The sequence below is a fragment of the Heptranchias perlo genome, chromosome 5 (genome assembly GCF_035084215.1).
Source record: "Heptranchias perlo isolate sHepPer1 chromosome 5, sHepPer1.hap1, whole genome shotgun sequence".
Lineage (NCBI taxonomy): Eukaryota > Metazoa > Chordata > Chondrichthyes > Hexanchiformes > Hexanchidae > Heptranchias > Heptranchias perlo.
The window spans coordinates 87802700-87818486 of NC_090329.1; the positions used below are offsets into that span (position 1 = coordinate 87802700).

Consider the following 15787-nt stretch of genomic DNA (forward strand, 5'->3'; position numbering starts at 1 on the left):
TTTGCATTGGCCCTTTAAATAGTGGACTTCAGATCGTGTCTTGCAGGTGCCCATTACGCCCGCTGTGAAGCTCGAAGATGTGAAACCCGGAAGCAAAAGTAATTGCCTTCAATTAAGTTGCGATCGCACATTCCGACATGCCCACTTCACGATAGGGTTTTCCACGTGAAAATCTACCTCTCCCCACTCCCCCGCCCCCGCTGTTTCCAGCTCCGGGTAAAAATCATGCCCGTAGTTTCTGTCGAAAGGATTGCATTTTAAGCCTTCATTACATTTAAATTCGTCCTGAATTTTTGAGTGTGAATTGAACCTGTTTATTATGGTCTATATTACAGGTATGGGTTTGGTCTCATCGATGCTGGTTTAATGGTACAGCAAGCTCTTATCTGGACCTCTGTAAGACCTCAGCGGATGTGCTCAGAAGAATTGCCACTCAAGCCTGTGATGTGAGTACCCTGTTTTTTTTGATTCAGCTTTTTAAAGTTCAAACACTAAATCAAAATGATCAATGCCTAGCCATTTTTTATTGTGGTAGATTTTACAAAATATACGACTACAAATGGCAATATGTTTGGGGGCGGAACCCAGTAGAAATGTATTTTGATTAAAGCCCTTTAGAGATGTGCAGCCTAATCAAAGTTGAAGTAAATCTACAGAAGTGGCTGATGAATGATTAATAATGAATCAATACCAGTGATGTGGCATTTTTTGAAATGTAAATTTGATGCATAAAACACTGTATTATCATCAATAGAAGCAGATGTGAATTGCACGGGGAGGGGGAGGAAAGAGAAAAGGGAGGAAGGTGGGAGAAGGTAAAAAGCAAGCACTGTTACTCACTCGGAGATGTTTCCAGGCAAACATTTTGTCCTCGTGGCTTCATTTACTGCTCTGAGCCGAAGCAGCCTCTTAATGGCAGTGGCGGGTTTTGAGGGGCATCAAACAGCAGAGGCGTAACCACAGCTAGAGAGTGCAGATCAAATGGTTCAACGACAGAAAAAAACTCCCCTTGAGATGTTCCTGTGTCATGAAATCTAGACAAAGCTTCACGGACAACCCACTTTTTATTTGCCTGTGAATCCATATATTTTAAATTCTCTTTTAACCCTTTCCAGCACAAGTTGGGCCAGAATGGTAATGATTGTGCAGGTGCATTAGTCCACTCCCCTGCTGTATTATTGATAATACTCTGAGTGTCCTGAGGTCTTTGCAAACAGTACTGGCACTCCATCCAGAATTCTTGCGATTATTTTAAACTGTTAACTTGCAACACTTAATTCAATACCCTTTCACAAATTAGTGCCCCATTTATAGTACAATACAAGCCAGTGCTCAGATGATGAATCCCCTTACTTATACTACAAACACAATGTTAAAATAACTGTCTTTCTCACGCGCAATTAATTGAAAGTGATATTTGAGATTTTGCCAACGTGGCAAACGGAGAAGATTTTTTTCAGGCGGCCATCGGATGCTCTAAAGAAACCACCTTCCATCCTCACAGAAGTGTTTAGGTGCCTTCTGTAGCACGGCCCACCGTGTTGTTTACTTGGATATTAGTGCTGTCTGACCCAAATGGAAGTGTTTTTTCACATAGCGAAGCTCATAAGACCCGTTTCCTATCTCAACTGAATGCAAGTTATTTGTAGAAAGATTCTAATTTTTCTCGACAAATTCAGGAAAAAACTCTGGGGAATTCACCTCCAACCCTCTAAAGGCAATCAAGCGAGCTCCAGGAAATCACTGTGACTGGGTGACACAATCCCCGCTAACCCACCTACCTTCTAGATCTAGATATATTAGCCACTCTCAGGAACTCATCCATCTGCCTTTTGAATGCTTGCAGTGAAACTGTGCTCACTTCACGTTACCAACAACTTGTTCCAGAGGGTGACGGCTCTTTGAGAAAGTAACACCTCCTAGCATCTAACTTAATTCTTTGCTTTCATAACTCATGCTTATGTCACTGGTCCTTCCTAACCTATCTAGCTTGAATAGCTATCCATTTGGATCGAATCTTATTTTTAATTATTTTAAAGACCTCAATCAAATCTCCCCTATGTCTACGCTGAAGTAAAAAAGCCCCATCTTTCTTAGTTTATCCTAGTAACTGAGAGCCTTTAAACTAGATATCAGAACTAATGACCCTCCTCTGAACCTTTTCCAGGGCTTTCTATATCTCCCACCATGGGGACCAAAACTGGACATAATATTCTAGATGTGGTCTCTTCGAGGCCTTACATAGTGAAAGGATAGCATTTTTTATTTTATATTTAGTTTTCCTGGCAGGACATCCTATTTCTTTTCATTTTATTGTGAAAGCAAATTGGATGTTAGGATTCTTCTTTCCATCTTTTTTGTTTCTTCATTTCTCCAACTTGCTCTTGGTTTCTCTCATTCTCAAAAACATTGTATGAGGTTATAAAAATTGAGTAAATTACTAAAAAATTTCACTTTATATGTGTTTGTACCTTTAGTTTTTAATCAGTGGTTTATGGATTTGCCTTTGCTGTAATTTTTTCATCACTAAATGGGAGGGGGATCAAAAACTTTCACCACAAAGATAACTATAAATAAATATTATACCTACAATTCAAAACAGATATGTAGTAAAGAACAGCACTATTTGGTATTTACAGAAAGTAAATTAGTTATGATGTGGCAAACAGGACTCTTTCATGCCAGCGATACTCATGAATTATGCCTCACTTAAAGAATGGGATACTTGAAGTCTCTTTGTCCTCTGTACCAATAATATTTCCTGCTGCCTTACTCAGAAGTTCACATTGTTATGCAACCATATAATTCCATATTGTTCAGACTCTAATTCAGAAAGCCTGGGTTTGAATCCCAGACTTCACTGTAATTTGAACTCCACTATCCTCACTGGTTGATCTGCATGATCTCTCATCTGGGCTACTAGGTAGAGTGCCTAACAGTGGTAGAGCTGATCCACTTCAGCTACAGCGAACCTAGCTCACTCTACAAAATATTCATCCTATTGGGTAATACAGAGATGTTGGCAGAAACTGTGAAGAAAGTGCATATCCCACACTACAATTTATTTAAGGAGATCAATGATAACTTAGCAAGACAGAGAGGAGATTAGGGAAAAAAAGGTACAATAACTGCAACAGAATCTCAAAGCTGCTTTTGGCTATTGGAGTTTATTCTCATTGCACGGTGTTACAAATTCGAGTCTGACTTAAATATTCTTTCAAGTAGAGCTGTCTGAGCAGCTTATATTTCAGGGTGTGCCTATACTACCTAATATCTAACTAAACAATAGGGTAACCCTCAGTGCGACTATAGAATCCCCTTGTGATCAGAACTGGATATTTGTGTCTCTTGCATGTGTTGTTAAAACTGGATAGCCACGTGGTGAATGATCGAATTTTAGAGCCTGGTCTTTAGTTGCTTCCAAGCCTTTATTCACAGAGTTTCCTCTTGCACACCCCACACCCGAGCTAAGCTCTTCGATGAAAAAGATCCAAGAGAGTCCCCAGTCGATACCCACCACCTGAATACAATGAACCCCAATTGATACAAATCATACAATTAACAAGTATGCTTCTTCAATATCTCTGAAAGCAAACTTGGTGAGAGGAGGCCGAAAATGACTGCTAATCAGCTTTATTCCACAGTACATGAACATGCAGAGCAACATTTATGATCAGATTCACTTAACTCAACCAATATTTAAAATAATGAACAATGCTACACGTCCCCACATCAGTGGGTTGTCTCACTTACTTCAACAAGAAGACATATAACTGTCCTTCAGCATTCGCAGTCTTTTGGTCTCGGTGAAAGCCCTCACAGCTTTCTTTCTGTTTTACCTCTTACTGTTCACAGCCAGAAAGAGATCAGAGGCCTTCCACACAAAGAGTATGAGGTGTTTATCAATTATCGAGACAAGTAATGGATTGCTTATTGATTACGGGCTTTGGGGAAATTATTAGCATATGAATCATTGTTCATCTAGATGCCTTTTCTAAAGACCTTATGAGAATTCACGTTTCTTTTAAAAAGAACAACATTGGAAGTAAGTCCTTTCTGTGGAAAAATGGTCAAAAAATACCAAAATGTGACAGTTGGATTGATAGTATTGAGGAGGAGGTAAAATAGGATTATAATAAAAACAGAAAATGCTGGAAAAGCTCATCAAGTCAGGCAGCACCTGTGGAGAAAGAAACAGAGTTAATGTTTCAGGTCGAAGACGTTTCGTCAGAACTGGAAGATGTTAAAGAGTTAACAGTTTTTAAGCAAGTACAGAGCCAGGGAAAGGGGGGGGAGGGGGAGGGGAGGAAAGAACAAAAGGGAAGGTCTGTGATAGAGTAGAGGGCAGGAGTGATTAAATGACAAAAGGGATGATGGTGCAAGGCAAGGAGGGTGGTAATGGGATGAGTTAAGAAACAAAAGAGGGTCTAGAGGTCTTGTTAATGGCAACAGCAGCACCATCACCAGCAGCTGTAATCCCACAAAAAAAAGGGAGCTGTGATTATGATCTGAAGTTACTGAAATTAATGTCAAGTCCGGAAGGTTGTAAAGTGTCTAATCGAAAGATGAGGTGCTGTTCCTCGAGCTTCTGTTGAACTTCATTGCAACAGTGTAAGAGGCCGAGGACAGAGTGGGAGTGGGACAGGGAATTAAAATGGCAAGCGACCGGCAGGTCAGGGTCACGCTTGCGGACAGAGCGGAGGTCTTCAGCAAAGCGAGCACCCAATCTGCATTTGGTCTCCTCAATGTAGAGGAGACTGCATTGTGAGCAGCGAATACAGTATACTAAATTGAAGGAATGTAAGGAATCTTACAACACCAGGTTATAGTCCAACAGTTTTATTTGAAAATCACAAGCTTTCGGAGGCTGACCTGACGAAGGAGAAAGCCTCTGAAAGCTTGTGATTTTCAAATGAAACTGTTGGACTATAACCTGGTGTTGTAAGATTCCTTACATTTGTCCACCCCAGTCCATCTCCACATCATAAATTGAAGAAAGTACAAGTAAACCACTGTTTCACCAGGAAGGACTGTTTGGGGCCCTGGATGGTGGGAAGGGAGGAGGTGAAAGGGCAGGTGTTGCATCTCCTGCGCTAGCATGGGAAAGTGCCGTGGGGAGGAGAGCGGGTGTTGGGGGTGATGGAAGAGTGGACCAGGGTGTTGTGGAGGGAGGGTTCCCTACGGAATGCTGAAAGGGGAGGGGAGGGGAAGATGTGTTTAGTGGTGGGATCGCGCTGGAGGTGGCAGAAATGGCAGAGGGTGGAGTGTTGAATGTGGAGGCTGGTGAGTGGAAGGTCAGGACAAGGGGGACCCTATCATGGTTCGAGGAGAGAGGGGATGGGGTGAGGGCAGAAGTGCGTTAAATAGGACGGTCACGGTCGAGGGCCCTGTCAACTACAGTGGCAAGGAATTCTTGGTTGAGGAAAAAGGAAGACATATCAGAAGCACTGGTGTGGAAGGTGACATTGTCAGAACAGATGCGATGGAGACGGAGAAACTGGGAGAAGGGAATAGAGTCCTTACAGCAAGCAAAGTGGGAGGAATTATATTCAGGTTGCTGTGAGAGTCGGTGGGCTTATAATAGATATTGTTTGACAGACTATCACTAGAAATGGAGATAGAAAAGTCGAGGAAGGGAAGAGTTGGAGATGGACCGTGTGAAGGCAATGGAGAGTTGGAAATTGGAAGCAAAGTTGATTAAATTTTCCAGTTCAGGGTGAGAGCAGGAAACGGCACCAATACAGTCATCAATGTACCGGAAAATGAGGAGAGGGAGGGGCCGAAGTAGAACTGGAACAAAGAATGTTCCACGTATCCCACAAAAAGGCAGGCTTAGCTAGGACCCATACGGGTTCCCACAGCGACACCTTTTATTTGGAGGAAGTGAGTGGAGTTAAACTAGAAGTTGTTCAATGTTAGATAAAGTTCAGCCAGGCGGAGGAGGGTGGTGGTGGATAGGGACTGGTTGGGCCTCCATTCAAGGAAGAAGCAGAGGGCCCGCAGGCCATCCTGGTGGGGGATGGAGGTGTCGAGTGACTGGACGTCCCTGGTGAAAAGGAGATGGTTAGGGTCGGGGAACTGGAAACTATTAAAAGTGGCGGAGGGCATCGGAAGATTCGCAAACGTAGGTTGGAAGAGACTGGACAAGGGGAGAAAAAAGAATCGAGAAAGGAAGAAATAAGTTCCATGGGGCAAGAACAGGCTGAAATAATGGGCTCAATTTTGAAATGGTGGCGGGATGGCAGTGGGGGGGGTGGGTGGGGGTGAAGGTGCGCATGGCAAACCCGAATAAGCAAAATTTACCTTTTCCGACGCGATCACGATGTAATTGATAGTGATAAAAGTTGTTTCTGGGTTTCGCGCCCGGCAGCCAGCCTGATTGACAGACTGGCTGCCGACAGGAGCTACAACGCGAGGCGGGGGGAGAGAAGAAAGAGAGAGAGAGAGAGACATCATCCGGCACTGGAACAGAGGGCACTGAAGATTGGCGGGGGTAGAGGGGATGACCGGGGGGGAGAGATGGGAAGATCTGGGGGGAGAGATGGGAAGATCTGGGGGGAAGAGGGGAAGAGATTGGGGGGGGGGGAGAGGGGAAGATCGGGGGGGGGGGGGGGTGAGACGGAGATTGAGGGGAGAGAGAGGGAGATCAGGGGGGAGAGGGGGAAATCGGAGAGGAGACATGGGGGAGAGAAGGGGACATCAGAGAGGGGGACATCGGAGCAGGGGCTGCAGGTGACATTGGTGGAAAGGTAGTTTTATTTTGTTTTTTAACTTTGTGCAATGCTTTTTTATTTCATTTATTTCATTTATTTTTGCCTGATCCGGCCCTTCATGTCAGGCTTCACCAGGCGTGAATCGGAAGCCATGGGAAAGTTACCCAGGTAAGTTTAAAATCATTTTAAGCTTGGGGTTGGGGGCCTATGAGGTTGGAGGACATGGGGGGGGGGGGGAAGATCTACAAAGGAGATGAAGCCAGTGACGGTCTGGGAAACTATGGCTTGATGTTCGGTAGTAGAGCCATGGTCCAGGGGGAGGTAGGAGAAGGTGTCGGAGAGTTGGCTAGGTAGAGATCGATTCGCCACACAACAACAGCGTCACCCTCGTTAGCAGGTTTAATGACAATGTCAGGGTTGGACCCGAGAGAACAGAGTGCTGCAAGTTAATAGGGAGGTAGGGGTGCAGGAGATGCAACACCTGCCCTTTCACTTCCCTTCTTCCCACCATCCAGGACCCCAAACACTCCTTCCAGGTGAAACAGCAATTTACTTGCACTTCTTTCAATTTACTATACTGTATTCGCTGCTCTGAATGCGGTCTCCTCTACATTGGGGAGACCAAACCCAGATTGGGTGATCGCTTTACTGAACACCTCTGCTCAGTCCGCAAGTGTGACCCTGACCTGCCGGTCACTTGCCATTTTAATTCTCCCACTCTGACCTCTCTGTCCTCGACCTCTTACACTGTTCTAATGAAGCTCAACGGAAGCTCAAGGAACAGCACCTGATTTTTTGATTAAACACTTTACAACCTTCTGGACTCAACATTGATTTCAATAACTTCAGACCGTAACCATTGCTCCCATTTTTTTATGGGACTGCAGCTGCTGATATTGGTTCTGCTGTTGCCATTTACAGCTCCTCTAGACCCATCTTTTGTTTCTTTACTTGTCCCATTATCACCCTCCTTGTCTTGCACCATCATCCCCTTTGTCATTTAATCACTCCTGCCCTCCACGCTATCACAGACCTTCCCTTTTGTTCTTTCCTCCCCTCTCCTCCCTCCCCCACTTTCCCCGGCTCTGTACTTCCTTAAAAACTTTAACTCTTTAGCATCTTCCAGTTCTGATGAAAGGTCTTTGACCTGAAACGTTAACTCTGTTTCTTTCTCCACAGATGCTGCCTCACTTGCTGAGCTTTTCCAGCATTTTCTGTTTTTATTTCAGGTTTCCAGCAGCCACAGTATTTTGCTTTTGATTTTGAGATAACATCAGACATTCCTTCAACCCTTCATGATATTGTTGTTTTCCAAATGGAATTAGTCTGTTTTATTTTACTATAAATATGGATTTAATTCCTCTGCTTGTTTTGTTAATTTCTTCATACATTATATCAGCAGAATCATCCCAGCTGGCGATAATGTAAAACTCCATCTTACTACGGATGCCTGTGAGGGCACAGCTAGAGGCATCAATACCTTGGAGCATGTGCAGGTTGGGGAAATAAATTCATTTAACATTATAGTGATGATCATCTTGTTTGTCCAACAGCATAATAAGTATTTACTAGCAGTCATTAGACATGTGCAGCATGGAGTAGTTCTCGTCGACACAACTACAAAATAGAAATGCTCTCCAAATTGGAAATAATTGTATGTAGTTGCTTGTGTTTCTTGTTACACACTTGAGCCTGGATTTTAACTCAGGCCAGCGGGATTGAGACGAGCACAAACCCCTAGGATGTCATCAGTGTGAGGCCCGGGTGATTTTAACTCCTAGGCCTCATTTTTTTTTATTCGTTCATGGAATGTGGGCGTCGCTGGCAAGGTCGGCATTTATTGCCCATCCCTAATTGCCCTTGAGAAGGTGGTGGTGAGCCGCCTTCTTGAACCGCTGCAGTCCGTGTGGTGAAGGTTCTCCCACAGTGCTGTTAGGAAGGGAGTTCCAGGATTTTGACCCAGCGATGATGAAGGAACGGCGATATATTTCCAAGTCGGGATGGTGTGTGACTTGGAGGGGAACGTGCAGTTGGTGTTGCTCCCATGTGCTTGCTGCTCTTGTCCCTCTAGGTGGTAGAGGTCGTGGGTTTGGGAGGTGCTGTCGAGGAAGCCTTGGCGAGTTGCTGCAGTGCATCCTGTGGATGGTACACACTGCAGCCGTGGTGCACCGGTGGTGGAGGGAGTGAATGTTTAGGGTGGTGGATGGGGTGCCAATCAAGCGGGCTGCTTTGTCCTGGATGGTGTCGAGCTTCTTGAGTGTTGTTGGAGCTGCACTCATCCAGGCAAGTGGAGAGTATTCCATCACACTCCTGACTTGTGCCTTGTAGATGGTGGAAAGGCTTTGGGGAGTCAGGAGTCACTCACCACAGAATACCCAGCCTCTAACCTGCTCTTGTAGCCACAGTGTTTACGTGGCTAGTCCAGTTAAGTTTCTGGTCAATGGCGATCCCCAGGGTGTTAATGGTGGGGGATTTGGCGATGGTAATGCCATTGACTGTCAAGGGGAGGTGGTTAGATTCTCTCTTGTTGGAGATGGTCATTACCTGGCACTGGTCTGGCACGAATGTTATTTACCACTTAGCAGCCCAAGCCTGGATGTTGTCCAGGTCTTGCTGCATGCGGGCACGGATTGCTTCATTATCTGAGGGGTTGCGAATGGAACTGAACACTGTGCAATCATCAGCGAACATCCCCATTTCTGACCTTATGATGGAGGGAAGGTCATTGATGAAGCAGCTGAAGATGGTTGGGCCTAGGACGCTGCCCTGAGGAACTCCTGCAACAATGTCCTGGGGCCGAGATGATTGGCCTCCAACAACCACTACCATCTTCTTTTGTGCTAGGTATGACTCCAGCCACTGGAGAGTTTTCCCCCTGATTCCCATTGACTTCAATTTTACTCGGGCTCCTTGGTGCCACACTCGGTCAAATGCTGCCTTGATGTCAAGGGCAGTCACTCTCACCTCACCTTTGGAATTCAACTCTTTTGTCCATGTTTGGACTAAAGGCTGTAATGAGGTCTGGAGCTGAGTGGTCCTGGCGGAACCCAAACTGAGCATCGGTGAGCAGGTTATTGGTGAGTAAGTGCCGCTTGATAGCACTGTCGACAACACCTTCCATCACTTTGCTGATGATTGAGAGTAGACTGATGGGGCGGTAATTGGCCAGATTGGATTTGTCCTGCTTATTGTGGACAGGACATACCTGGGCAATTTTCCACATTGTCGGGTAGGTGCCAGTGTTGTAGCTGTACCGGAACAGCTTGGCTAGAGGCGCAGCTAGTTCTGGAGCACAAGTCTTCAGTACTACAGCCGGGATGTTGTCGGGGCCCATAGCCTTTGCTGTATCCAGTGCACTCAGCCGTTTCTTAATATCACTTGGAGTGAATCGAATCATTTCAATATGATTGACAGGCTGCCCCACTGAACGTGCTGGGAAGCGGGCAAGCCACTCATTTTTGCAGCGCAATTTCCGGCAGGCTGCCCGAGGCCTATTTAAAGTGGGGATGCACCACTTAAAGTAAGGTTGATACCCTGACGCCTGCTTTCACTGTTATACTGATGGAAGAAGGACTATTAGCAGAACAAGTCGCATGGCCACCGTTAGGTTTTCTGATGCCTCCCTGGAGAGCTTTGTGGAGGATGTCAGGGTAAGGAGAGAGGTATTGTTTCCCAGCACTCACAGCAGCATACCCAGGATGACTATCCAGCGGCCTTGGACAAAGGTGGCTGAGAGAGTCAGTACCAGCAGCATTAACTCAAGGATCTGGGTTCAGTGAGGCTCAATTACCTCACAAAAGCAGCAAGGGGTGAGTACAGCTCTTCATCTCTTAGCAGCACTCCTTTCAACCCCTCCCTCACCACTCTCAATGATTTCCTCCCATACATCAAATCCTTCAACATGCAATCACCTGCGCTCTTCACACCATGCACTACCAGCATTCTCGTCTCACATCCTAGCACTTGCACAAACAACAACTGCTCCCAGGAACCCTTCCTCACTTCACATCACACACACTTGGCTTTACATTTATCACCTCCCCATTCTCATTCCATCTTGCTTCTTCTCCATCTCTCAGCAGAAGCACTATATGCACAAGCCCAACAAATGTCCACTTACCTCTTCAACAGCCACTCAGTAATTCTCACCCTCTCTTTCTACAAGGCATAATGCCAGTAAAAGGAGCAAGACCAATGGAGGAGTACCTAACAGAATACCCAAACCCAAACAGAGCAGAAAGCCCTGGATATTAGTGGCGTAGGAAAAGCAACGAGCATCGGGGAAGATAAGGTGGCAGCTTACCTGAGCAGTGTCTGCATATTACTTGTAACCCTTCATTCACCTCAACAAATATTCAGCAAGCTTCACAACTTCACATTGCAATCTCCAGACTGTCACCTGCTAATGGCCAGTCTCTCAGTGCCATCTAATTCTGGTCCCTTTTCTCTTTCCTCTAGGTCCTTCTCAGCACTTGGAACTCTGCTGAAGAAGACATCTCAGAGGAGGATAATCCTCATGAGGATACACTGTCATGCGTTCCATCCCTCCCAAGCACCAGCACAGACATTGGCACTCCACATGGTGTTAGTCAGTGAGCTAGAGTGGTCTGCACATGGTGAAATGCCCAGCACGAATGAGCAGCAGCAGATACTGGGTGGCAGGGACAGACCAGGAGAGAGAGACCGTCTGAGGGCAATGACTTCGCCCAGTTCTGCTGAGCAGAACAGAGGTGAGGACTCAGGAGCCAAGCCATGAAAAGAAAACTGTTGGCCTCTCACAAGCAGTTATACCAAGTAATGGAAGGCCTGCCACAGATTTTCAGCACTACGGCTAGAAGTGTGGAGGAGTTTGCTTCCAGCCTGTGTGGTGTCATCTTGCATGACATCAGCACTCTGCACTCTACCTTGGAGAGTGTGGCTACTTCGACAACAACAATAACAACTTGTATTTATGCAGCACCTTTAATGTAGTAAAAACATCCCAAGTTGCTTACTTCCCGGGACGCTGCAGCTAAGTCCTTTCAAAGGTGATATGTCACCAGGCTTTGCAGCTTTGGTGGAAGTTCAAATGGCTGCCGAGTTGATGTACTGGTTAGTTCTGGCGAACATGCTTAATGCAGCTGTGTACTGCAGACTGGGAGATATGGGAGATGTGTTCCTTGTAGCAGACTGGAAGGAGCAAGTAGCTAAGAAGTTAAAGGACTATAGTAACTTTGACAGCCACTGGCAAAGCATGGCCACCTCGTTAAGCAGGTAGCAGGTCCTGTTGCAGTAGGCTGCAGAAGTCTGCCACAGCCTGCTTGGAGAAGTGCAGCCTTCTGATGCACTGTTCCTTGGAAAGATCCAAGAAACTGACTCTTGGCCTGAACACCCTGGTGCTAGGTTGAAATGGCGGCTGGCAGGAACAAAACGGCATGTCCCCCACAGTGATTTTACAGGGCGGGCAGGGTTAAAAACATCGCTTTAATTTTTTTCATTCATTAATTAGCATCATTTTTATATATGATGCCGATTATCCTATTTACATGTACGTGAGGCAAATGCCAGTTTAAGAGGCACTGCCGGTGAGAAACCTTGAACCAGTACTGATTTTGAAGTCAACTGATCAACATTGAGTTAGCTTGTGTCGGTTTCCATTCTATCAATATCTTTATAGACGATAATGCATTTAGTCAAATGGACAGTCTAACCTGAGGCTTTACTGATCAGGTGAAGATTAACAATGAATGTGGAAAGAGTGTAAGAAAAAATAGTAAACAATCTTCAATACTTAAAGTAGATAAAAATGAGATGGTGCAGTATTTTAGGGCCACGGGCTGATAGGAAATAGATTTGAATCCATAATTCCCCACAGGATGACTTTCTGATTTCACGCATGCTCCTGGGCAGGTGCCAAGGAAAGGACAATTGTTCCCCACATGGAAAGCAAGAGGAATAATAAACCTGGCTAATTCTCACATACTTCCTATTGACTGGTCTTCAAAGCAGCTTTGCAAGAAGCTTGGGAGCGGGTTGCCTGCCCAATTTATCAAAGGTGGATTGATGCATAATGTAGGCGACCTGAAAAAAGGAGGAAGGGTAAAATTACCAAAAGACACCTCCGCCTGATTAAAATGGTGCCATTATTCAGCAGAATTGCATTATTCTTGCAGCTGTATGTCACAGGAAATGTCATTTGTCCTTTCCTAAACAATCTGTGTACTTGGAAACAATTTAATATTACTTGGAATTGAGTTCCAATAGCAAGCGGAAGAATGAAAATTTGCCACTTTGTTCTTATTTTGTAGTTTGAATTAGTAGATGACCTTGTACTACGGTAGTATACCATTGACAAGCGAGATAACTGAGTAGACAGGGGAAAGACCAGCGTTATTTAAGCATTTATACACTAATGTCCCCAGTTGAAACTGAGCCTACGCAGCTAACATTTCAGTCCCTCTACAATGCAATAATATTCAAAAGGGGAGGAAATTACTTTCATGTTAGCTCTACATTAATACAATGTTTGCAATGCTTTTGCAGCCATTCAGTGAATAGTTGATCTTATTTGACAGTTTTTGTTTGTAAAAGATTTCAATTTAAACCCTTTGTACATCTTATGATTAGATACGCATGCCAAATATTTAATTTTATGCAAGAAATTACAAAAATAAAAGATTGTAATATTTTCTTGTGATAAACATATACTTAGAGGATTGGTATTTCTTACAGCGTTGTCATAGCAACAAGCTGCACCCATGTCTTGCCTGTGGGTGACATCTGCTTGCCCTAAATGTAAAAAAAAGTATATTTATTTTGCCTGAAGTCTCGCACAGAGGCTGCCAGTCACACAGAGTGCTATGATTGGCTTTTCAGTGCCAGTAGCCCAGTCAGTAAAATCCATCCGGCTGATTTGACTTTGTGCTTCTTTCCTACCTCTTATTAATGGAAACCAGTGTGTATATGCAATTGAAATTCAAGGAATAACGTTAGGGACTAGATCGTTAGAATATTAACAGAATGTAACTTTGATGGTTCAAATTCAAAATAAATGTTTGTGCCAAGTGGTCAGTTCTGTGTATTTGATCATTTTATTTTAAAAATACCTCACTGGCCATTTCAACAGGACATATGCTAAGAAATGATAAGCACACATTGGATATTACAATTAATTTACATTGTAATTTCTATAAATTATTCGCCGCAAGAATCTGCGGGCAGCAATCCCGGCAATTATACATGCATCATGCCTGCCAGGAACCTCCAGTCTGTGTTGGGTTAGTGGGAGGTCCTACCACTTAAATATCCAGGGAAGGCACCTGCGCCACTAGGAGTTCCCCCCACCAGGAAATACATTTTCATGTGCCACTCAGTCTCCTTTGTAAGGGGGCTATTAATATTAATATATTAAGAAAAATTAATGCAGACCTGGACCCACAAAGTGGTCCTCATTGCTGTTGATCCTAAAATCAGAACACCTCTTCTCAGCATACTGGCCTCCAAAGATGCCCCAATCTTCAGCGAGGCTAAGGTCACAGGAACTCCAGCTTCATCCCCACTGTGCCATTCGGGAACACCCAGTATTTATTATTCCTATGTTTCTAACTTCCTATGTCACATACCAACCTCTGTCCCTCAAGGAGAAGCAGGCAATCTACTCATAGGCCTCTGTGAGTGCTGCTCTTCAATTGACCGCCTTGAGCTTTTGGGTGACTGGGGTCTCCAATTCGCTCTCTGCACCCATTGGGAAGTCCCTGAGCTTTATTGAGTGCCTCTCCATTCCCCTCCTATTCCTCCTCCCCCTGCAGTCACTGTTGAGCTCAAGAAGTCATCGCATGGAGAATCACAGGTGCAAACCCTCATTATACCAGTTTGTGGCATGCCACATCAATGCTCTTTCTGAAGTTATATGCATGGCTGATTGAAAAGTCGGATTTTACTCAATGATTTTGACCTTCTTGCATTAGCACCTGATCTTGTGCTGCCCTGCATGCCTCAATAGAACATTGTAATTATAAAACAAAATGTTTTCGCAAAAAGGAACAGCAAGGTCTCATCTACCTTACATGCTGATAATCTGCAATGATGTTATCAGGATTCCATTGGGTAGTGTCTCAAATTATTGCCATGAACATAGTGAATAGAAATAAAACTTAGGGAATGCACTGAATATTTTTTGTTCTTGGCTGAAGGCAGTTTCTAAGCTGAAAACTGCTATTGTGTCATATTTTGTGATGCACTGCAGCAATGCTGTTGCATCTTTTTTATCATTAAACACATTCTTTCTCTTTCTCTTGGTACCTTAAGGTTACTAAACACAACAACAGGCAGAGAAAGCAAGTATTAAAAACTGCTAGAGTTTCTGTGGCAGTTCAAAACCAAATTTTGAAAACCTGACGTTCATTGTACTTGATCAATTTTCAATAAAATGTTTCCAGATTTCAGTGATGATAGACTGCTACCGTAAGAGTTAAAGGCTAATGTCCAGAGGGCAAACAATAGTGAAATTACCCATAAACTCATTTCACTCAAAGCTTTAGGGACACGCAATCCATTTGACATTATTGAATGAATGCTTCTATCTAATCTTCTGCCAGGCTGTTGTTAGCATCACCAGCATCTGCAGGGGTGACCTCAGTGTTGACCTGATCTCTCCCTTTGGAACAAAGTCACGGCTTCTGGGGACGCGGAGGTTTGATGCGTCTAGAGTCGGCTTGAGTAAATGGACCTTTATGTCAGTGCATTCGTGGGGGGAGCATCCACAAGGCACCTGGACACTGAAGGTAGGGTTATTACAATAATCAGTTGAAATCAGTGAATAATATGTTGGATTTCTTTTTTCCAAGAAGGTAATGTTCCTTTCTAGCTTGTTTTAAAAAAAATGTTTAAAGCAATTAAAATGTTCAGCAACACCACTTTTTAATAGATAATGAAAATAATCTATTTAGGGCGTGAAAGGCTATAGTTCAGTATTATTTTAATCTAGGGAAAATCTGACAAGACTTCGTACAACGCCACTCCATTTGTTCTTTGACACAATTACTTTCAAAAATTAACATATATTTTATCCTGGGGAAGAATATTTCACTGCCTTT

At 44.2% G+C, this 15787-nt stretch overlaps 1 protein-coding gene across 1 annotated transcript in view; it reads left to right on the top strand.

Moving 5' to 3' along the window:
* Window positions 1-15787, top strand: part of LOC137322176 (PC3-like endoprotease variant B) — a 633356-nt gene that overhangs the window by 437269 nt on the left and 180300 nt on the right. The window contains exons 8-10 of the mRNA XM_067985291.1: window positions 336-446; window positions 8116-8209; window positions 15290-15475. Coding sequence (XP_067841392.1) covers window positions 336-446; window positions 8116-8209; window positions 15290-15475 — 391 coding nt within the window. The remainder of the gene's footprint in view (window positions 1-335; window positions 447-8115; window positions 8210-15289; window positions 15476-15787) is intronic.